The 24,351-nt window shown below is 34.0% G+C and overlaps 3 protein-coding genes across 3 annotated transcripts; 1 reads left to right on the forward strand and 2 right to left on the reverse strand.

The window, feature by feature from the left end:
- Nucleotides 1-6,308: 6,308 nt before the first annotated feature.
- Nucleotides 6,309-8,020, reverse strand: LOC144549595 (putative receptor-like protein kinase At5g20050). The gene is made up of 3 exons (XM_078298376.1): nucleotides 7,792-8,020; nucleotides 7,086-7,694; nucleotides 6,309-6,894 (listed from the first exon to the last, which is right to left on the reverse strand). The coding sequence occupies exons 2-3, from the start codon at nucleotides 7,104-7,106 to the stop codon at nucleotides 6,394-6,396; spliced, it is 522 nt and encodes a 173-aa protein (XP_078154502.1). The 5' UTR covers nucleotides 7,107-7,694; nucleotides 7,792-8,020; the 3' UTR covers nucleotides 6,309-6,393.
- Nucleotides 8,021-15,988: 7,968 nt separating this feature from the next.
- LOC144549536 (putative receptor-like protein kinase At5g20050) lies at nucleotides 15,989-17,728 on the forward strand. The gene is made up of 2 exons (XM_078298303.1): nucleotides 15,989-16,673; nucleotides 16,771-17,728. Exons 1-2 carry the CDS (start codon nucleotides 16,590-16,592, stop codon nucleotides 17,416-17,418), a joined length of 732 nt encoding a protein of 243 aa, XP_078154429.1. The 5' UTR covers nucleotides 15,989-16,589; the 3' UTR covers nucleotides 17,419-17,728.
- Nucleotides 17,729-19,533: 1,805 nt separating this feature from the next.
- On the reverse strand, nucleotides 19,534-21,681 carry LOC144549661 (putative receptor-like protein kinase At5g20050). Its single transcript, XM_078298432.1, has 2 exons — nucleotides 20,483-21,681; nucleotides 19,534-20,273 (listed from the first exon to the last, which is right to left on the reverse strand). The coding sequence occupies exons 1-2, from the start codon at nucleotides 21,575-21,577 to the stop codon at nucleotides 19,773-19,775; spliced, it is 1,596 nt and encodes a 531-aa protein (XP_078154558.1). The 5' UTR covers nucleotides 21,578-21,681; the 3' UTR covers nucleotides 19,534-19,772.
- Nucleotides 21,682-24,351: the final 2,670 nt, after the last annotated feature.

Below are 24,351 nucleotides of genomic sequence, written 5' to 3' on the forward strand. Positions count from 1 at the left end.
ACGACCGCTATAGCGGTAATAGCGGTCCGCTATAGCGCGTAGCGGCAATAGCGGTCCGCTATGCTACATGGGTTATGATTTTGCAAAAAAAAAATTCTGAAAACATGATTTTGCAATTTTAATGGGCCTTAATATCTAGATTGGTTTTTTTTTTTTTACTTTATTAAGCTATATCAATAAAATGGAACATGTGCGGGCTATACCGCTATATCAATTAAATTTTGTATCATGCATTAATATATGGTAATGGTATATTTTGAATATAAAATATATCGATAGTTTTTGAATTAGGGATATTTTGAATGACAATTTGAACTTTGTATTGGTTTAATATGAATAATATTAGAACTTCTTAATTAATTTGATATTTTTTTTTCTTGATGAGACATTTTTACTAGGCAAAGCCTTCTATGGACATAAGGACCTATTTGTAAAATGAACATATTTTTATTTTTAAAGTTCAAACAGTCGATCCGAACCGTTCATCTTGTTCTCCATATTAATATGTGCTTGAAGACCAAATTTTACATTTTTCTGATTTTTTTTACTATTTATTAAGATGGGTACAAAATTCAATGGTCTGAATTTGATATTTTTTATACCCATCTTAATAAATAGTAAATAAATTCAGAAAAATGTAAAATTTGGTCTCCAAAGATATATTAATATGGAGAACAAGATGAACGGTTCGGATCGGCTGTTTGAACTTTGAAAATAAAAATATATTCATTTTACAAATAGGCCCTTATGTCCATAGAAGCATCACTCTTTTTACTATTAGTAGAAATATAAAATATAATTTTTGAAATAAAAAAACACTATTTATAATAGCTTTCGCTATAGCTCCGCTATTCGCTAAAGCTTTTGTTTTTTGTCTCCCCGCTACACCGCTATAAACGCTATTTAGAAGCTTGATAGCACCCCTAACTCACAAAATATACTTGTAAATTAGAAGAAAACAATATCTTTCAGTTACAGACTTGTAAATATTTTTCATCATTCGAAATATACTGAAAATCTGAATACTGAAGGCATCATTAATTAAATGAAACCAATATTTATGTCCATAAAAAAATTGAGAACTTAAAATAAATCCATTTGGTGCATGTAATAGGTACAATTGAGAAAATATGTCATTGACTTGTTAAAAGAAACTGGTAAATTAGGAGCTAAGCCAGCTGGTACTCCAATGGAAACAAATGTTAAATTGAGGTTAGAAGATGGTGAACTACTACCTGATATAAGACAATATCAAAGACTTGTTGGAAAACTAATATATCTTACGGTTAGCAGACCTGATATTACATTTGCAGTTAGTGTTGTAAGTCAATTTATGCATGCTCCGCTACCAGTCACTTGAGTGCAATTGATAGGATACTTAGATACCTTAAATGCACTCCAAGTCAAGGAATTTGGATGAGAAAAAATAATTCTAATGATGTAGTTGGTTTTTCTGATGCAGATTGGGCCGGAAGCTATGACAGAAAATCAACCACTGGCTTTTTGTACCTTTATAGGTAGCAACTTGGCCACCTGAAAAAGCAAGAAGCATAATGTTGTGGCTAGATCAAGTGCAGAAGTAGAATATCGAGCCATGACATCCACCGCAAGTGAGCTTATCTGGATTAAGCAGTTACTCAGTGATATGAAGATAGAGCACAAAAGAACCATGAAAATATACTGTGATAATCAAGCTGGACGACATATTGCATCCAATCTAGTCTTCCACGAGAGGACAAAACATATAAAGGTAGACTATCACTTTGTCAAAGAAAAAGTGCAGTCGGGGGAAATAGAAACTCCATTTGTCAGAAGTAAAGAGCAATTGGCAGATATTTTCACCAAGGCACTTGACAAGGCTAGCTATCTGAACATACTCGGCAAGTTGGGTTTAATAAATTTATTCGAATCCCACTTGAGGGGAAGTGTTGAAAAATAGAAATGATATCTTTAGAATATCCATCATGGACTGTAAATAGGAACAAATAACAGCTAGCATCCATGATACAGCTGTCAAAGCTATACTTGGTACCTAGCATGTAATTAGGGTGTAAATAGGCAAAGTATCCAGCAATTGTATTTTAGGAAACAGCCCAAACGGCTAGTAGAATTAGGCTATAAATATCATGTACAGAGAGCTTGTAGGAAATCAGAAAAAAGCAATAAAATACATCTTTTCATCATATTCTGTCTCTCTCTGATTTTCATTGGAAATAATTTTTTTGAATTATGATTGGTAATTATAATTATAGGTTAAAGCATCAGAAATTACAAGTCAAAAGTACAAGTTAAAACATTTTTTTTATCAAGCATCCGATACGATATTTATTTTAGTGATGCTTCTATGGACATAAGGACCTATTTGTAAAATGAACATATTTTTATTTTCAAAGTTCAAAGAGTCGATCCGAACCGTTCATCTTGTTCTCCATATTAATGTGCTTGGAGACCAAATTTTACATTTTTCTGAATTTTTTTACTATTTATTAAGATGGGTACAAAATTCAATGGTCTGAATTTGATATTTTTTGTACCCATCTTAATAAATAGTAAAAAAATTCAGAAAAATGTAAAATTTGGTCTCCAAGCACATATTAGTATGGAGAACAAGATGAATGGTTCGGATTGACTCTTTAAACTTTAAAAATAAAAATATGTTCATTTTACAAATAGGTCCTTATGTCCATAGAAGCCTTTGCCTATTTATTTTTTCTCTTTTTGCGTGGGGAATGATGATCCGAACCTTGAAATTGGGTACACTCATATTATTTACCGACTTCTCAGCACTGTAGAATCAATTGCTCTTGTTTATTCTAAGCCTTCCGAGACAGCTGTTGGCAGATAAAGAGCATGAGCTGACGAGATAGGGGCCAATTGACCTGGAGGCACACAGTAGATGCAGTCAAAGTTCGAAGAGAAGAGGGCAATGGAATGATGATACGGTCTCCTTTTAATTGGGTACATTCATATTCATATAGCTGCGTCAAAGTTTCAAGGGAAGAGAAAAATGAGAAGAGGGGAATGAGAGAGACTGACTCGCACTCATAAGTGAGAGCAACTGTATTTGAAAAGAATAAAGATCTAGAAGGGATTTGATCTCAATCTTTCATCATTGATCAAGCGGTTAGAATTTTTTTTAGACAATAATATCAATGCACTGTACAGTGTACACAAGTACAGAAACTAGATACAGTAGAAACTGTAACAAAACGGTAACTTAGCTAGATATTTTGTAATATATATAACGATAGGAAATTGTAACAAAAACATATCAATATATATTTTACAAATATGCCCCTTTGCTTGATCTTCTGTAGCAAATCGCTAGAGCCTAGAGGAGTCCAGGCATGGTTCGAAAAAACAGCCGATTTCAAGACAACTTGGCCGAGTTAACTCGGAATCGGACGGGACCAAGTCGAGTTTTATCCGAGTCTCGTGCCTATGCGAGTTTCTCAGCAAAAATTGGATGAACAGTGCTTGACTCGGCCGATTTTCCGGCCAAGTCAAGTCGAGTTATACTGAGTTGAGCCGAGTTTTAAACCAACTTACACGGCGAGCAAGTTTTCTTTGAAAATCTTGGTTGAAAAGTGATGAATCGGCCGAGTGAAGCAAGTCTACACTGATTCCAGACAGATTCTCACATTTTGGGTTGATTGTCTCACCGATTTTGCATTTTATTTTTTTTCAATTTGGTTTTGCTAAGTAACTAGCAGAGGAAAGGGCGAACGGGTGAAAAAGAAGAAAGAGATATGAGTGGGTCAGTCAATGCGTAAAGGAGCAGGGGCAGCGTAAATGAGAACGGGTGAAGAAGAAGTAAGAGCAACGCGTAAAGGAGAGATATGTGGGCCCCTCTCTTGTGACTTTTGAAATGAACGATTCTTGATACATCATTAAACAATATCTGATTTTGTTTGAATTTTGATTATTAACCTATAAGTATGTTTAATAGCATATCTATAGATTTATATTTTACTTTTTACTTTTATTTATTTTATTTATTTTATTTTAATTTATTATCAAATATTGTTAAAATAATATAATACACAAGCAATATGTTATCTTCAAAGGATTCCCGTCAGGGAATCAATCGCCAGTAAATTGTGATGGTTCAAGAGAGAAGAAATAAAAAAATAAATTTTTTGTCGGACTTAGGATTTTTTTTTACATTTAAAAAAAAAGAGAGATGGAATAAGTGACGTGAGGATGCTAGTAATTTAAGTAGTAATCAAGAATGTTTTAGCATACACAATTCATATGTTGGATATGAGAATGTTAGTAATTCTTCATTTGACACTACATTAATATTTTTATTTTTTGGCTTTGTACAACAATATTCTCATTCGTATTTTAATACAGAAAACGATGAGATGATTCAGCCAGCTCTGCATAGCTTCTGGCAATAAAAGTGTGTTCTATTTGTAATACATTATATAATTAGTGGATTATTTGAGTGTAATATTTTATCTTAACATAGTTTTCTTATAAATTATTTTTTTTTATCAATTTTTCCTATATTTTGACTACAAAACAAGCTTTTGTAAAAAAAAATCCGAGTTTCCGATCCGATTCTTCCGATTCTGACCGATTCATTTGATTCTGATTTCACGGTCAAGTATCCGATTCCGATTTCAATTCCGAGTTTCAGAACCATGAGTTCAGGAGACGGGAAAAGGTATTCTTTTGATATTCTGAACTTTCAAATCTCTACACTTGAACAGCCGACATTCTCAATAGATATAAATTATGAATTGGGAAAGTTATCATTTTTGGGCTCTCATTTTGTTTTTTGTTTTTTCTTTTGGGCCAGAGTCATGCTCCAAAAGCCTGCCAGGCATCGAGCTCTCTGCTGGGTAATCCACTAACCAGCCCGGCCCTTTTTGTACCTCCTGTCTGTCCTACTGGACAACTCGGTGTTGGTGCACCATCTGTTTTCAGCATGGTTGATATTAGATGTGGGTTTATTTCTTTTTTAATGGTTGGCTACAATTACTGTCAACGGATATATTGATTAAAAAAGGTTTAATTACAAAGCTTTTACAGAAACGAAATATAAACAAGCTCCCCCCAGGAGCCAAGGATGTGGGTTTATTTCATACAGTAGATTGTGATACGTTCCAACTCCGGAGAGATTAAGGCGTAGCAGGTCTAAGCACGTCGTAACCGAAAGGATTTAGTCTGTACGAGTTAGTTGTGTATTTATTACATGTTCAGATAAAACGGAGTGCAGAACCGGTAGGTACATTACTCTATCCTTTATGTACCGTGTATTGCTGAGTTTGTGATCCCCAAACTCAGTGAACTTTGAGGTATTTATAGGCAAATAGCTCGGTAGGGTCTTGTACGGGCATTCGGCTGGACTTTCCTCGCAGGCCGGGCAGTCGGTTTGAGTCTCATATGGACCACTCGAATGGGCTTAACTCGCGGGCTGGTAAGCTCAACGACTTGTTCCTTAATTGCCCCAAAACAAAGCAAATATGTTCTGGTTAGGAAAAAGTTAGGATTATATGCAACAGTTCGACACATGTCAGATATCGACATTTGTTTTAAACAAGCATCTTCTAAATCTGCTAAAAATATAATTTTACTGATCATCTCTTTAGTTGCTTATTGGACAGATAATGTGAGCAAACGGGTAAAGAATGTTGCAGCCCTTTGGTTACTAGGGACCATAAATGCCATGCCACTCAACACTCTGGCACCAAGAGAGGAGGAAGGAGAGCTGGACATACCCGAACTAGCCGGCTCAGAGGAGCCAGACGAGCACTCACATCTGGATGATAACTGCAGCAGATCCCATTTGGCAACCTGACAATACCCCTCAAATGAGAGGCTTATATTAGTTCTAATTTACCTTGCCAACTTTTGGTGATACATTGAACAACCTTTTATATGGTTATCTGTTTTGTTATGCATGCTTTTAGCACAGCTGTGGTGCTATATTTTGGAAGAATAACTCTGGTTCACATACTGTTTGTAATTTAACTTTGTTTCATTAATGTGAAACGGACTTTTTAATCTCTTTTTTTTTCATATATATATATATATATATTATAGGTCTGTATATACCATTGGCAATACAAGTATTATCGGTGTTTAGTTATTCTTGAATAACTCTGTAGGGATTTCTTTGGAGAAATTTCATCCTCAATTAAAATGAAAATAAACGAAAACACAATTATACATATACATATACAATTATACATATATATACAAGCGAATATGTGCTCCTATGATACTGACTTGCTTTTATAAAAAAAATAATGAGACTCTACTAGGTTTTTTTTTTCCCACAAAAAGGTTGTGTTCTAACCAAGCTGGTGCAGCTGTAATAGGAGTTCTGGTTCGGAAAACTGATCTTCAAAAGAACCATTTGGCTTACCATATAATTGTTTTCTATCTACCAGATTGAATGGAAATGGACAAAGTATTGGCTGACATTATAGTGGCCTCATCCTCCTTAGCTTGGGCAAAGACACCGGAACTCGAATCCCCATCCAAAAAGTTCACCACAAACATCGAGCTTTCGGGTGGCACATGCACCGGCGTGCGACCTTCCAGCATCTCAACCACCTCTGTCATGCCAGGTCTTAGAATTGGGTTCTCTTGAATGCACCAAAGAGCCAGTCGAGTTAAGATGGTAACTTCGTCTTCTCTTATCTCTTCATTCTTGATCAAGCTCTGGTCAACTACCTCCATTAACTCACCTTGCATCATTTTCTCTCGGATGATTTTCGGGAAATACGAGTTCCGTCTTTGTTGAGTCTCTCCATCCATCGCCAATATCAAGTTCCTTCGCCCACCGACCAGCTCAAAAAGCACCATTCCGTAGCTATAGACGTCAGACTTGGTTGAGATAGCATTAGGTACCAGCATCTCAGGAGCTAGGTATCCAACCTGTTTCATATTGTAAGATGTTTATGAAATATACAAAGTAAAATGGGATAACTCGATATAAATTTGGTTTTAGAAAAATAAGGTTTGACATGTAACCAAACATATAAATTAATAATCATAACTAAACAAAACATTTTGAGTCACCAAAATACAACAATTAATCATTAATTTTATAAATAATTGATAATTACCGTTCCCCTTGCTCTGGTCATGACACTACACTCATCCTTCCCAATTAATTTTGAGATACCGAAATCTGATAGCAGGGCCCGGAAGTCTCAATCGAGAAGAATATTTGCTGGTTTGACATCGAGATGCAAAATCCGATGATGGCATTCATGGTGGAGATATGCAAGTGCCTTGGCAACATCAATTGCAATGCGATACCTTAATGCCCATGTTAAACGGTTTCTCTTTCCATCGTCACTGAAAATCCATGCATCAAGAGACCCGTTTTCATGGAACGGATAGATAAGGTAGCGGTCCCCTCTTGTAGAGATGCAAAACCCCAGAAGGCGCACTAAATTGACATGTTGCCTACTTGCGATAATTGTCATCTCTGTTCTAAATTCTGTTTCACCACTAGGCTGCCATTTGATCCGCTTTACCGCAATGGTAGAGCCATCTTCTAGTGTCCCCTTGAACACTGCACCAGAAGCACCTTCACCTATGGGTGCTTGAAAGTTTGTTGTTGCTGTTTCAAGATCTTGGATTGTGAACCTAGCGGGTAATCCGGCCATCTCGAGGAAATCGTATTGCTCGTCTTGGGTTTCTTGCCCGTTGTAGACTTGCCACCATGCCTTTATTTTTGGCGCACACATTAGCCACAACCACGGCACAAGGGAGAAACAACCAATGATGCTAGCAATTGATAGAAATAAGTTTTCCTTGTTATACCAGTAGAAGCGGAGAAGAATACCTAACATCAAGGTTGCAAGGAAAAGTGATGCAATGGCTGCTATCTTCCTCCTTCGGTCCCAGATTTGCTTTACATGATAAATAGTGAGTATTACATATACTATAATTGATACGATCACCGTGAAAATTTGATTAAATTGTCCGGAACCAAAACGATTATCGAATATCAGAACCACATCTGTTATAATTGCTGTGGATAGAACCGTGCGCCGCCTCCAATCATGTGAAAATTTCATCATCAAAAAGTGCTGCAAAGTCACCACGTCGATACCATTGATAAGGCGGGCTACAAATGCCCATGTCCATGGACTGATATAGAAATGATTTGCAAATATCAGTATGATTAAACCCAGGGATAAAACTACCATCAAACTTCTCCATTTCGTAGTAGATATTTGGTTGGCTTCGAGATAACAAATGGCAAAGTATATCAAGGTATCAAGTATACTAGTTCCTAGATTGTTTTTTATTATATTTGCAGATTTTAGGATAAATTGAAGTGAGAGTAAGACAACTACTATAACTGAGATTATGATCTCTAATTTTTGCGTTGCCATATGATTCTTTTTTCCCTCAATTTTGATGGACTTTTTCTGAGATGGAATGAGCCTTATACCTTGAAAACAGTTATTATAGGGAAGACTAGGAACTGAGATACCATACCCACTTGTTAGGGAGAGTTTGAATTTTCTCTAAATGGTTTATTAGAAAAAGCCAAACCCGCTTACAACTTACCCAAACCTGAGATGTTTGTGTATATTAGAAGACGCTGAAGTCTATATATGTTATTTTTGTAAATTTTCAAATTTTGATGTGACAAATTTAAATATTCTTAATGCTAAAGAAAATGGGCCCAAGTCAAGTGTCGCCTCCGAAATTTCTCACGGTTATTCCGCACTTACTCCACCATAATTCTCGAATATTTAATTGAGGGAAAAATTATAAAAAAAAATAAAATTCCTTGATCTAGTTAAAAATTATAAAAAAAAATAAAATTCCTTGATCTAGTTACCTCACTCTCTGTTCAATTTCTTCTGGAAGGAATAGTTGGTGGATCCATGATTCACCGTCATGATTTACTTGGAAATTAATCTGCTGTTATTCCTAACAGGAACTGTTATTCCGATCCCAATATTGTTGATCTTCATTGAAATTTGAACGTGAAATACTTTCTTTTTGGGATTCACACAAAAAAATTTGAATGGTTAAGATCGTAATAACAGATTCATGTTATTCTTTTAAAATAGCAGCAGATTTATTTCCAATTTACTTGACTACATTCATGCAGGACTGTCATAGATATAGATTTATTTTTCTAACTTTTATTTTTCGAACATAATAATTTAAGTCATGATTTAAGCTATTTTAAATAAGGATGTAAAATAGACTTAATTTAATCCTTCTTAAATTTAACAATCATGTTTGATTGCAGAGCGCAACGTCGAATAACTTTCTTACTCCACACTTAAGTTGTCAAACAAGATGCAGAACAATAAAAGTAAGATGTTCTACAAGTAAGATGCAGTGGAAATAAGTTAAACCTCTATTTTAGACCATTAGTTTACTTCAAACTTGCTCACTTGTAAGGTACATTGTCAAATGTAAAAATATATTTCCAAGTTGCTTTCTCCTTCACACAAATTAATTTAAATTATTACATCAACAGTGAAACTAGATGTAAAACAAAATAACATAAAACAAGTAACATAATGCATGACTTTCAAATTCCGATTTTTTTATTAATAGCAGAAAAATATAAACGAAAACATCTCCAAAATAGGGGAACTCCAGATTTATTTGGGCCACTAAGCCAATCTGCGACCCACTTATGGAGTGGGGGGGGGGGGGGGGGGGGGGGGGGGTCACAGATTGGTTTGGCGGCCCAAAAAAATACACTGTAATGTTGAATATATATAAGTTTTAGAGGGACCAATAAGCCAATTTGAGCCCCCTGCTCTCCATAAATGAGCTACATATTGGCTTAACGGCCCGGATAAATGTGAAATTATATCCATCAAATGTTTATAACCTACATCTAAATCAATTAACTAGATTCAACTGCAATAGAGCTCATCCAATCCAAGGACGCTCACTCGAACTTGCAAATATACCCGAAAAATCAAGAAACATTTCTTACATTTTTTTCTAAGCTGGTTGGAGTAACACCCGCTTGCTGGGTAGAGATCACATTTTCCCCAACAAAGTTAAATAATTTAGGCCAGAATACAGTAATTAACTAAGAGCTTCTTCATCTCTGATATTATTAGAGTTTTTAATCTAAAGTGACAGTTTTTATTTAGATTTCATGAATGTACGAATTTCTTATTCAAAAACTATGGAGGGAAGTTTCTAATTAAAAAATCATTTATAAACTCATCCACATTGGTGAAATAATTGGTTGAAATTTCTTTCTCCTGAAAAGAAATGAGTCTAATGGTTCCAGTCCGTAGTCGTCTCCTCTGAATTTTGAGTTTTAGTGGCGATTTATCAGTTCCAATCGAATTTATCCCCTCTGAAATTTGTTTTTCCTCCCTCTGGATGTTTAATTTGTAATTCAGGTTAAATTTAGTATTAAAATCCAAATAAATTTCTTAAATTATGATTAGTAATTAGAATTATAAATTAGAGTATCAGAAATTACAAGTCAAATTATTTTTTTTTTCTATTGAATATCAAATTAATTAATGGGCTTAAATCCGATTAGATATTTAAATCCAATATGATATTTTTTTTTATTAAATTATGAATCTGTCCCTTACTGCATGGGGAATGATGCGGACACCTTTGCAATTGAGTACACTCATATTATTTATCGACTTCTCGAGCACTGTAGAATAATGTGCTTTATTCTAAGCCTTCCGGGACAGCTGTTGGCAGAAGAAGAGCATGAGCTGACGAGATAGGAGCCCATTGACCTGGAGGCATTCAGTAGTTGCAGTCAAAGTTCGAAGAGAAGATAAAAATGAGAAGAGGGGAATGATGATACGGTCACTTTTTAATTGGGTACACTCATATAGCCGCGTGAAAGTTCCAAGGGAAGAGAAAAATGAGAAGAGGAAAATGAGAAGAGGGGACTTTCACTGTAACTATATGAGTGTACCCAATTAAAAGGTGTCCGCATCATTCCCCACGCAGTGGACTTATCAAACATTTAGCTTTGTCTGAGCTCTATTGCAAATAGAATCTAGTTAATTTATTTAGATGTTTGATTGCTACTTCAATTTAAAAGACATACATTATGTTACTTGTTTTATCTTCCTTATTTTGTTTTACATCTAGTTTCACTGTTTAAGAAATAATTTAAATTAATTTGTTTGAATAAAAGAGCAATTTAGAAATAAATTTTTGCTGACAGTGGACTCTATAAACAGAGTAAGTCTGAAGTAAACTAATAGTATAAAAAAAAAATTAACTTATTCCACTGCATTTTACAAGATGATCGTACTGTTTTACATTTTTATATATCTCTGCAATCAAGCATATTTGCTATTTAAATTTAAGAAGAATTAAATTACTTACTCTATTTTACTCATTTGAAACAATTTAAATTATTTCGTCCGAAAGTGAAAAATAGAAAAGTAAATCTATATCTATGACAATTCTACATGAATGTAGTGAAGTCAATCAAGAAGAAATTGAATAGAGAGCGATATAACTTGACCTGTACCCATTTTTTTTTTAGTATTAAGAATATTTATATGAGCAGGGATCAAGTTACAACAAGTTATCACAAATATTTTTTACATTTTCAAAATCCAAACAGTTAGATGTGATCTCTACAATAAAATTTGCTTGGAGACCAAATTTTACATTTTTTGAAATTTATTTACTATTTATTAAGATGGGTACAAAAACCAGTCAAATTCAGACCATTGAATTTTATACCCATCTTAATATATTTTTTTGACACTGTTGGTAGAAGCTACCAAACCAAAAGATGGAAAAAAAATAATAAAAATTACATCCATTGCCTCTCCTTGCAACCTCTCACATCTATGTCAATTTGCCCTTGCAAAATTTCATCCACAACATTCTCTCTTCATGAATTTGATCAACTAAATTCATTGAAGGCAACACCTTATCTCTAAAGACCTTCTTATTCCTTTGCTTCCACACAAACTACATGGTTATGCTAAACCATACAATCCAATCTCTTTCATTTTGAATTCCAGCTGCCATAGCAAAAATTTCAAAAAATGTAAAATTTGATCTGGAAACACATTTTATTATGGAGATCACATCTAACAGGTTGGACAACGATTTGGACTTTGAAAATATAGAAAATGGTTGTGGTAACTTGTTGTAACTCAAAAATTGTTGTAACTTGATCCCTACTCTATTTATATTTGTCACATCAAAATTTGAAAAATTTACCAAATCAAAAGTTGAAAAATTTATCAAAATCACTACTACATAATAAGTGATTGTACACGAACATAAACAAGAGAGCTACACGGATTTCCTGCCGTGTGGAATGCGAGGGTGTAGAAATTCCTGAATATTTACACATGGATATTTACCTGGTTCGATTAGAAGAGAGCTACACGGATTATTACATAAACAACCATGTACAAACGCTTGCCAGCGTCGCTCTCAAAATAACCGAGCTACACAGACTTTAGTTAAATGTCCGTGTAGAATTGTCTTATTTTTTATTTATTTTTTTGTGGCTAGCCTCCAGTTTTGCTAGCCATTTAAAATCAGAATTTCAAAACAGAAAAACATTAAATAGAGGCCTTTTAAACTCATAATTCCAAAACTATACAACAGTATAAATAATTTATGTACACTATATTATACAAAATTATACAAATTCATATTTAGCATTACAAAATTCTTCTTGAAACCACCATGCCTACATACATCTGCTCCTTGGAGTAACACTTTTGCTTTGGTCCCTACAATTATAATTTGGTATACATCTGCTCCTTGGAGTAACATTTTGCTTTGGTCCCTACAATTATAATTTGGTATTAGTTAGTAAGAAGAAAAGGTAGATGTAGCAAATATCAATTACTATTAATAAAATGAAAACTATAAGTAAAATAATATGAAAATCATAAAAAATTGTTATCCGTGGTAACCGAAAATTCTATCCGGTTACATTTTTTTACAAAAGGATAACTGAACAAAATTTTTGGTTACCAAATATGTAACCGAATAAAATTCTCAGTACTTATGTTTTTTGTATTTTGGAAAGTAATCAACAAGTTTTATGATTTATTTTTTGTTTTCGTTTTATAAAAAAAATAATCCTTTCGTGAAGGTTAGTTGGGTGTGGACCCATCCCGCATTTAATTGAGATCTTAATTTATATAAGTTCATCCAGCTTCTTTCTGAAAGATGCTGATAGAAAGCAGATTAAAGACGAAATAGTCTTAATAATTCATGAGGTGTTTTGCAATTAAAATATACAACCAATCCAGAATCTGTAAATCCAAAATAAAATAGCAAAGTAATTTAAATCTTACAGGTCTGAAGTGCAGACATCTTTAGGCGGAAGCGTTAGTATTGACCTAATTAATAAGCAATAATAAGCTAGTAACAGAAAATTAGAGGAAGAAAAGAGAAATATATATATATATAGAGATGGGCTATGGTGCATTGCAATGCATGAATCCCCTTATGCATTGCAATATAAATCATGGATTTAAAGTCTAAACGACCGATTAGGACCGTTCATCTTATTCTTCATATTAATATGTGCTTGGGGACCAAATTTTACATTTTTTTGGAATTTTTTTACTATTTATTAAGCAATTTTGAAAGTCGCTGATCTGATGGTCTAGAAAATTTTACTGTTTTTTACTGTTCACAGCAAAACAGCAATTTTCAAAAATGCTTAATAAATAGTAAAAAAATTCCAAAAAAATGTAAAATTTGGTCTCCAAGCACATTTCAATATGGATTAAACATCTAACGGTTCGGATCGGTCATTTGGACTTTAAATCGTGATTTATAGTGCAATGCATAAGGGGTTCATGCATTGCAATGCACCATAGCACATCTATATATATATATATATATATATATATACTAGTATCATACTCGTGCGTTGCAACGGAGACATATTATAAGAAAAAAAAATATCAAAGAAAATAATAATAATTACTCAAAAATTAAGACACATGTTAATAGAAAATTTATATGATGTTGTATTTTTAATTAACTTTAATCATGATCTCTGATAACAATTTGATGATGTGATGATTCTTTATTTTTAAGTACCAATGATATCAAATAATAGCTCGATTCAAATCTAATATCAAATATCGTACAACAATTCAATATCAACATATAATATGATATCAAAAAACATAAATAAAAAGTGTTATCGTGTGTATGTATAGGATATACACACACATATTATAAGAGAAATATATATTCACACACATGTTTCAATTTATATTCTTCTTTGTTTCCAATTTATATTCTTCTTCTTCTTTGTTTCCAATTTAGAATATATATATACACACACACACACACATTGATATATTATATATTGGAAATATATTCTAAATTGCCTACAACAATATGTATAGAAACAAAGAAAGAGAAATAAGGAAAAAAAAATGATTTCCATTGTGATCCGTATAGAAACAAAGAAGAAGTAAGGAAGCAAAGAATAAGAAAATGGAAGGTGGAGTTTTCTTAATTGAAGATGAGAAATATGGAAACAAATAAATAAGGAAATTGATATAAATATCGCTAAATTTCAGAGTTTGTTCAATTTTAATTGTAACGTATCGCGTGGCAGCACATGTGGTGAGTATGTTTTTAATTAAATTTAGACTTGTATACATAAAACATATGCATTTAATCTAAAGAAGACAAATTATGTAATTTGAGAGCTGAGATCAAATCCGAAGTTTCATCTTTCAATCGTAACCGTTGGCGGATCGGACACCCAACGTGCTTAATAATAGAATGGAGATATATATATATATATATATATATATATAGAGAGAGAGAGAGAGAGAGAGAGAGAGAGATGGGCTATGGTGCATTGCAATGCATGGAGGGGTTTGTGCATTGGACCATAAATCTAAAATTCAAAATCCAAATGACCGATCCAAACCGTTCATCTTGTTCTCCATATTAATATGTGCTTGGAGACCAAATTTTATATTTTTCTGAATTGTTTTACTATTTATTAAGTATTTTACAATATGGTTGATCCAACGGTGGCTTAACAAAACAGTAAAATCAGCAGCCACCGTTGGATCAACAATTTTGTAAAATACTTAATAAATAGTAAAAAAATTCAGAAAAATATAAAATTTGGTCTCCAAGCACATATTAATATGGAGAACAAGATAAATGGTTTGGATCGGCCATTTGGATTTTAAATTTTAGATTTATGATCCAATGCACAAACCCCTCCATGCATTGCAATGCACCATAGCCCATCTCTCTCTCTCTCTCTCTCTATATATATATATACATGGCTAAGCTTAGCAAGATAGAGAGGAGAAATACAAATTAACTTCAAAGATCTCAGATCCTAGCTCCTTGTGCACAGAAATCAGAACGGCGCTGCTGGAAGGAGAGAGAGAGAGAGAGAGAGAGAGTATTAATTGATCAAAACAGCGCTGCTGGAAGGAGAAAGTATTTTATATAATAAAAACCCTAGAATAACCTTTCTACACGTATTTTTAAGTAAAAATCCGTGTAGCTCTCTCAAAGCTTTCTATACTGTTATTTAAACAAAAAACCGTGTACAATTTCCACCTTTCTACACGGCTCTTTATTAAACGTCCGTGTTGCTCTCTCAAGCTTTCTACACTAATATTTAAACAAACATCCGTGTATAATTCTTACCTTTCTACATGGTTCTTTAATAAATATCCGTGTAGCTCTCTGAAGGCTTTTTATACTATTATTTAAACAATAATCCGTGTACAATTCCTAATAAACGTCCGTGTAGCTCTCTCAAGTCTTTCTACACTAATTCTTTAATAAACATCCGTGTAGAGATCCCACAGATATTTCGGGCTTCCAAAAAATTACAATTCATCCACGGTTTTTATATAAAATTGTCAAATCCGTGCACAATGTGCAGTGTACAATGACCATTTTTGTAGTAGTGAATAACATTGACTTCAGCTTATAATTAATTACCTTTTCTAATAAACGATTTAGAGAAAATTCAAATTAAGTCTCGGCCCCAACAAGTGGGTACGGTATCTTAGTTCCTAGTTTTACCTATATATAATCTATGTTTTCAAGGTAAAGCCCATTCCATCTCTCAAAAAGTACATCAAAATTGAGGGAAAAAAGAATCATATGGCCATGCATAAAGTAGAGATCATAACCTCAGCTATAGTATTTGTTTTACTCCAAGTTCAATTTTACCTAACCTCTGCAAATTTAATCAAAAACAATCTAGGAACTAGTATATTTGATACCTTGATATACTTTGTCATTTGTTATCTCCAAACCAACCAAATATCTACTAAGAAATGGAGAACTTTGATGGTAGTTTTATCCCTGGGTTTAATTATACTGATATTTGCAAATCATTTCTACATCAGTCCATGGCAATGGGAATTTGTAGCCCGCCTTATCCATGGTATCGACTCGACAGCCAATGCACATTTTTTGATGATGAAATTCTCACATGATTGGAGGACCGCGGTTCTATCCACAGCAGCCGTAATAGATGTGGTTCTGATATTCAATAATCGTCAAGATTCAGGAAAATTTAATAAAATTTTCACGGTGATCGTATCAATTTTAGTATATGTAATACTCGCTGTTTTTCATGTAAAGCAAATATGGGACCGAAGGAGGAAGGTAGCGGCCATTGCATCACTTTTCCTTGCAACTTTGATGTTAGGTATTGTCCTCCGCATCTACTGGTATGACAAGGATAAGTTATTTGTATCAATTGCTAGCATCATTGGTTGTTTCTCCCTTGTGCCTTGGCTGTGGCTAATGTGTGCCCCAAAAATAAAGGCATGGTGGCAAGTCTACAACAAGCAGGAAACAATCCAAGACGAGCAATACGATTTCCTCGAGATGGCCGGATTACCCGCTAGGTTCACAATCCAAGAACTTGAAACAGCAACAGCAAACTTTCAAGCACCCATAGGTGAAGGTGCTTCTGGTGCAGTGTTCAAGGGGACACTAGCAGATGGCTCTACCATTGCGGTAAAGTGGATCAAATGGCAGCCTAGTGGTGAAACAGAATTTAGAACAGAGATGACAATTATCGCAAGTCGGCAACATGTCAATTTAGTGCGCCTTCTGGGATTTTGCATCTCTCCGAGAGGGGACCGGTACCTTATCTATCCGTTCCACGAAAACGGGTCTCTTGATGCATGGATTTTCTCTGACGATGGAAAGAGAAGCCGTTTAACATGGGCATTAAGGTATCGCATTGCAATTGATGTTGCCAAGGCACTTGCATATCTCCACCATGAATGCCATCATCGGATTTTGCATCTCGATGTCAAACCAGCAAATATTCTCCTTGATGGAGACTTCCGGGCCCTGCTATCGGATTTTGGTATCTCAAAATTAATTGGGAAGGATGAAAGTAGTGTCATGACCAGAGCAAGGGGAACGGTAATTATGATCCGCCCCTTTTTGCGTGGGGAATGATGATCCGCACCTTGAAATTGGGTACACTCATATTATTTACCGACTTCTCAGCACTGTAGAATCAATTGCTCTTGTTTATTCTAATCTAAGCCTTCCGAGACAGCTGTTGGCAGATAAAGAGCATGAGCTGACGAGATAGGGGCCAATTGACCTGGAGGCACACAGTAGATGCAGTCAAAGTTCGAAGAGAAGAGGGGAATGGAATGATGATACGGTCTCCTTTTAATTGTGTACACTCATATTCATATAGCTGCGTCAAAGTTTCAAGGGAAGAGAAAAATGAGAAGAGGGGATTAATATTTTTTGACACTACATTAATATTTTTATTTTTTGGCTCTGTACAACAATATTCTCATTCGTATTTTAATACAAAAAACGATGAGATGATTCAGCCAACTCGGCATAGCTTCTGGCAATAAAAGTGTGTTCTATTTGTAATACATTATATAATTAGTGGATTATTTGAGTGTAATATTTTATCTTAACATAGTTTTCTTACGAATTATTTTTTTTATCAATTTTTCCTATATTTTGGCTACAAAACAAGATTTTGACAAAAAAAAAATCTAAGTTTCTGATCTGATTCTTCCGATTCTAGCCAATTCATCAAATTCTTATTCCACGGTCAAGTATCCGATTCCGATTCCAAGTTTTAGAACCATGAGTCCAGGAGACGGGAAAAGGTATTCTTTTGATATTCTGAACTTTCAAATCTCGACACTTGGAACAGCCGACATTCTCAATAGATATAAATTATGAATTGGGAAAGTTATCATTTTTGGGCTCTCATTTTGTTTTTAATTTGTTTTTTCTTTTGGGCCAGAGTCATGCTCCAAAAGCCCGCCAGGCATCGAGCTCTCTGCTGGGTAATCCACTAACCAGCCCGGCCCTTTTTGTACCTCCTGTCTGTCCTAGTGTGATATAAACAAGCTCCCCCCAGGAGCCAAGGATGTGGGTTTATTTCATAGAGTAGATTGTGATACGTTCCAACTCCGGAGAGATTAAGGCGTAGCAGGTCTAAGCACGTCGTAACCGAAAGGATTTAGTCTGTATGAATTAGTTGTGTATTTATTACATGTTCAGATGAAACCGAGTGCAGATCCGGTAGGTACATTACTCTATCCTTTATGTACCGTGTATTGCTGAGTTTGTGATCCCCAAACTCAGTGAACTTTGAGGTATTTATAGGCAAATAGCTCGGTAGGGTCTTGTACGGGAATTCGGCTGGACTTTCCTCGCAGGCCGGGCAGTCGGTTTCAGTCTCATATGGACAACTCGAATGGGCTTAACTCACGGGCTGGTAAGCTGAACGACTTGTTACTTAATTGCCCCAAAACAAAGCAAATATGTTCTGGTTAGGAAAAAGTTAGGATTATATGCAACAGTTCGACACATGTCAGATATCGACAATTCGACATTTGTTTTAAACAAGCATCTTCTAAATCTGCTAAAAATATAATTTTACTGATCATCTCTTTAGTTGCTTATTGGACAGATAATTAATGTGAGCAAACGGGTAAAGAATGTTGCAGCCCTTTGGTTACTAGGGACCATAAATGCCATGTCACTCAACACTCTGGCACCAAGAGAGGAGGAAGGAGAAAGGAGAGCTGGACATACCCGAACTAGCCGGCTCAGAGGAGCCAGACGAGCACTGACATCTGGATGATAATTGCAGCAGATCCCATTTGGCAACCTGACAATACCTCTAGCCCTCAAATGAGAGGCTTAGTTCTAATTTACCTTGCCAACTTTTGGTAATACATTGAACAACCTTTTATATGGTTATCTGTTTTGTTATGCATGCTTTTAGCACAGCTGTGGTGCTATATTTTGGAAGAATAACTCTGGTTCACATACTGTTTGTAATTTAACTTTGTTTCATTAATGTGAAACGGACTTTTTAATCTCTTTTTTTTCCAATATATATATATTATAGGTCTGTATATACCATTGGCAATACAAGTATTATCGGTGTTTAGTTATTCTTGAATAACTCTCTAGGGATTTCTTTGGAGAAATTTCATCCTCAATTAAAATGAAAAATTAACGAAAACACAATTAAACATATACATACACAATTATACATATATATACAAGCAACTATGTGCTCCTATGGTACTGACTTGCTTTTATGAAAAATAATGAGACTCTACTAGTTTTTTTTTTTCTCTCTTTTTCCCCACAAAAAGGTTGTGCTCTAACCCAGATGGTGCACATGTAACTATATTATTCCCTTTCCGAATCACTCTATTAATTGAATCAATAGACTCCATTAATTTTACCAGTAATAGGAGTTTGGTTCAGAAAACTGATCTTCAAAAGAACCATTTGGCTTAGCATAAAATTGTTTTCTATCTACCAGATTGAATGGAAATGGACAAAGTATTGGCCGACATTATAGTGGCCTCATCCTCCTTATCTTGGGCAAAAGCACCGGAACTCGAATCCCCATCCAAAAAGTTAACCACAAACATCGAGCTTTCGGGCGGCACATGCACTGGCGTGTGACCTTCCAGCATCTCCACCACCTCTGTCATGCCAGGTCTTAGAATTGGGTTCTCTTGAATGCACCAAAGAGCCAGTCGAGTTAAGATTGTAACTTCTTCTTCTCTTATCTCCTCATTCTTGATCAAGCTCTGGTCGACTACCTCCATTAACTCACCTTGCATCATTTTATCTCTGACAATTTTTGGGAAATACGAGTTTCGTCGTTGTGGAGTCTCTCCATCCATCACCAATATCAAGTTCCTTCGCCCACCGACCAGCTCAAAAAGCACCATTCCGTAGCTATAGATGTCAGACTTGGTCGAGATAGCATTAGGTACCAGCATCTCAGGAGCTAGGTAACCAACCTGTTTGTTGTACAAAATATGTTGATATGGTAAGTTGTTTTAGAAATATACAAAGTAAACTAGGATAACTGTCTATAAATTAGGTTTTAAAAAAATAAGCTTTGGCATGTAACCAAAGAGGTAAAATTAATGATCATAACTAAACAAAACATTTTGAGTCAGCAAAATACAACAATTAATCATTAATTCTATCAATAATTAATAATTACCGTTCCCCTTGCTCTGGTCATGACACTACTCTCATCCTTCCCAATTAATTTTGAGATACCAAAATCTGATAGCAGGGCTCGAAAGTCTCCATCGAGGAGAATATTTGCAGGTTTGACATCAAGATGCAAAATCCGATGATGGCATTCATGGTGGAGATATGCAAGTGCTTTGGCAACATCAATTGCAATACGATACCTTAATGCCCATGTTAAATGGCTTCTCTTTCCACTGTCAGAGAAAATCCATGCATCAAGAGACCCGTTTTTGTGGAACGGATAGATAAGGTAGCGGTCCCCTCTCGGAGAGATGCAAAACCCCAGAAGGCGCACTAAATTGACATGTTGCCGACTTGCGATAATTGTCATCTCTGTTCTAAATTCTGTTTCACCACTAGGTTGCCATTTGATCCGCTTTACCGCAATGGTAGAGCCATCTTCTAGTGTCCCCTTGAACACTGCACCAGAAGCACCTTCACCTATGGGTGCTTGAAAGTTTGTTGTTGCTGTTTCAAGATCTTGGATTGTGAACCTAGCGGGTAATCCGGCCATCTCGAGGAAATCGTATTGCTCGTCTTGGGTTTCTTGCCCGTTGTAGACTTGCCACCATGCCTTTATTTTTGGCGCACACATTAGCCACAACCACGGCACAAGGGAGAAACAACCAATGATGCTAGCAATTGATAGAAATAAGTTTTCCTTGTTATACCAGTAGAAGCGGAGAAGAATACCTAACATCAAGGTTGCAAGGAAAAGTGATGCAATGGCTGCTACCTTTCTCCTTCGGTCCCAAATTTGCTTTACATGGAAAAGAGTAAGTATTACAAATGCTATAATTGATATGATCACCGTGAAAATTTTATTAAATTGTTCGGAATGTCTACGATTATTGATTATCAAAATCACATCTGTTATGCTTGCTGTGGATAGAACCGTGCGCCGCCTCCAATCAGGTGAAAATCTCATCATGAAAAAATGCTGCATGGCTGCCATGTCGATACCATAGATAAGGCGGCCTAGAAATTGCCATGTCCATGGACTGATATAGAAATGATTTGCAAATATCAGTATGATTAAACCCAGGGATAAAACTACCATCAAACTTCTCCATTTCTTAGTAGATATTTGGTTGGTTTCGAGATAACAAATGGCGAAGTATATGAAGGTATCAAGTATACTAGTTCCTAGATTGTTTTTTACTATATTTGCAGAGTTTATGAAAAATTGAAGTGTGAGTAAGACAAATACTATAGCTGAGATTATGATCTCTGATTTTTGCATGGCTATATGATTCTTTTTTCCCTGAATTGTGATGTACTTTTTCAGAGTTGGAATGGGCCTTATATATACCTTGAAAACAGAGTTTGAATTTTCTCTATATGGTTTATTAGAAAAATTATAAAAAAAAGTAAAATTCCTTGGTCTAGTTACCTTGCTTCAGTCTTGATCTACTTAGTCAAGTAAAATTCCTTAGTCTAGTTACCTCGCTTCACTGTCTTGATCTACTTAGTCAAGTAAAATTCCTTAGTCTATTCAATTTCTTTGGAAGGAATAATAGTTGATGGATCCACGATTCACGGTCTTGATTTACTTGGCTTCATCTGTGTGGATAGAGTGATGATATTGACACAATAATTTATTTTATTAAAACAACAACTTCAGATTCTTTTATTTGTATGGACAAATTTATCCTTACCTAAAATTCTCTCTAGATATCATATCTTTTCCTAACATAGTGCTTTCTTTAATATATAAAGGTCACTGATTATTTATTTTTATTTCTATAACTAAACATCTAGTAAAAATTTTATGATATGTTTCGTTTTTCAAATTTGAGAAGTATAATAACAAAAATTTAAGCAATCATTTTTTGCAGCAAAAAAAAATAGAGAAAAATAAACTTTCTTTTTAGTGACTTTAGTTGAATTTATATCATTAAATACTTCATTTCATGCATCGCAATTTGTTTTGTTTTTCTCACTTTTATTGAAGTGATTTCTTAAAAACTTTACATTGTTGAGTTTCGAAAAAAGATTACAAACTACATTCATATATATTATCATAATTGAACAAAAAAAATAATAAAAACTCTATTAATTGTAAATACACTTCGCACTGACGCAAAAGTATTATCTAACAGAGTTGTTTAACAAAATATTTTTTACATCTGTAAAGAATGAATTTTTTAATTTATTATTTTCTATTCTTTGAAACTAAAATGTTTTAGAGGTAAGTTTAAGTTATGAAAATAAATAACATATAACCACTAATATGAATAAATAAAAATATATTTATCTAATTGGTTAACCATCCCTATACAATTTGCTCCTTCTTTACTATCTACTTTCACAATTTCTAATTAATTGTTTATCTTTTTTTGCTCGCATGTTTAGTTCATCAAAATAAATATGTATTTCAATGTGATTTTTATTTTGATAGAAATTAATCTAAATATTTTTTATGCAATATTAATTTATTAATTGTCTTGATTTTTTGAGACATAAAATCAATTATTAAATCATATGACAACAAAATATATGACCATATCAAAATATCATATGAACATAAATGCTTCAAGATAATATAAAAGAATACGTTAAATTAATAAACTTGTGTTAATATTAGAAATAATTAATCTTTTACCTATTCATAAATTAATGTATTAAATAGTTCATCCTACGACTTCTCTCAAGTCTCAACATTATTTTGAAATTAAGCTTCATTGTTGAGTTGAAAAAACATAAATTATAATTTATTCTTTCTATGTTATTAAAGCATAATATTTGGTTAGCACTAATAATTTTATTCTTTTATTGCAACTTTTTTTTTCAAGTGGTGGTTAGATTGATTTGTATATGCGATTACTATAAAATAAACTAAGCAAGTTAAATTTGTTAAACAAAAAATGATATATCATATAGTAAAATTTATTTTTATATTTCTCATACAAACTAAATATTTTGAAACAAAAGAGGACCGAAATGCATATGTAACGAAAGTTAAAATCATTGATATACAACCTTTGATGTGTTGGTTTTTCCATTTTGTTATTATTTCAAATTAGATAAAAATCTAACAATGAAGTATATATAGTATCTCATAAATGACCCTTGTGATAAAAGATTGCATAATCACGGGAGATAAAAAATAACATTTGAAAGGAAATATATATAGAGGGCAAAATTGTCTATAAATTTTGAAAATTTAAAATTGTTGTGTTAAAATAAAAGTCATTGTTTTAGTATCAGCACCCGTGTGGATAAAGATACTAATATAGTTTTACGTTTCAATTATCTGTATCTGAATAGTAGATATATACCATATATTTTTATATATATTATAAAAAATTATGTTATTTATCATTATAATTAGAAAAATATTATGAACTTTAATATTTTTATATTATTTTTAATAAATATTCAATCTAATTCAGATCCATATCCGTATCCGTATCCATATGATATATCTGATATCCACTCTGTATTTGTATTCGAAGAAAAAAAAAATGTAGATATAGTTTTATCACTATCCGCTCTGTTTTCACCCCTATGGCCCTATCGGCTATGGCCCTATCGGCTGAAGTCTATATATATGTTATTTTGATAAATTTTCAAATTTTGATGTGACATTTTTAAATATCTAAGAAAAATGGCCCAAGTCAAGTTTGGCCTCCGAAATTTCTCGCGGTTATTCAGCACTGACGTACTCCATAATTCTCGAATATTTAATTGAGGAAAAATTATAAAAAATAAAAATTCCTTGGTCTAGCCAGTGTTGTAAAAAACATCCATGACGGCCGATTAATCGGCCGATTAATCAGTAATGGTGGCCAAACCGTCATGCATACTCTTAACGGAGGCATGTTTGCGGTT

The sequence above is a fragment of the Carex rostrata genome, chromosome 35 (genome assembly GCF_964058835.1).
Source record: "Carex rostrata chromosome 35, lpCarRost1.2, whole genome shotgun sequence".
NCBI classification, from domain to species: domain Eukaryota; kingdom Viridiplantae; phylum Streptophyta; class Magnoliopsida; order Poales; family Cyperaceae; genus Carex; species Carex rostrata.

What these genes read in the sequence shown, in the direction of transcription:
- LOC144549595 (XM_078298376.1), bottom strand. Translation starts at nt 7,106, where the DNA reads ATGACCAGAGCAAGGGGAACG. An exon ending in TGACCAGAGCAAGGGGAACG is followed by an intron (nt 6,895 to 7,085) that starts GTAATTATCAAT and finishes AATATGAAACAG; the next exon opens with GTTGGATACCTAGCTCCTGA.
- LOC144549536 (XM_078298303.1), top strand. Translation starts at nt 16,590, where the DNA reads ATGGGACCGAAGGAGGAAGGTAGCGGCCATTGCATCACTTTTCCTTGC. An exon ending in ATTGTCCTCCGCATCTACTG is followed by an intron (nt 16,674 to 16,770) that starts GTATGACAAGGA and finishes CCAAAAATAAAG; the next exon opens with GCATGGTGGCAAGTCTACAA.
- LOC144549661 (XM_078298432.1), bottom strand. Translation starts at nt 21,577, where the DNA reads ATGGTAGTTTTATCCCTGGGTTTAATCATACTGATATTTGCAAATCAT. An exon ending in TGACCAGAGCAAGGGGAACG is followed by an intron (nt 20,274 to 20,482) that starts GTAATTATTAAT and finishes TACAACAAACAG; the next exon opens with GTTGGTTACCTAGCTCCTGA.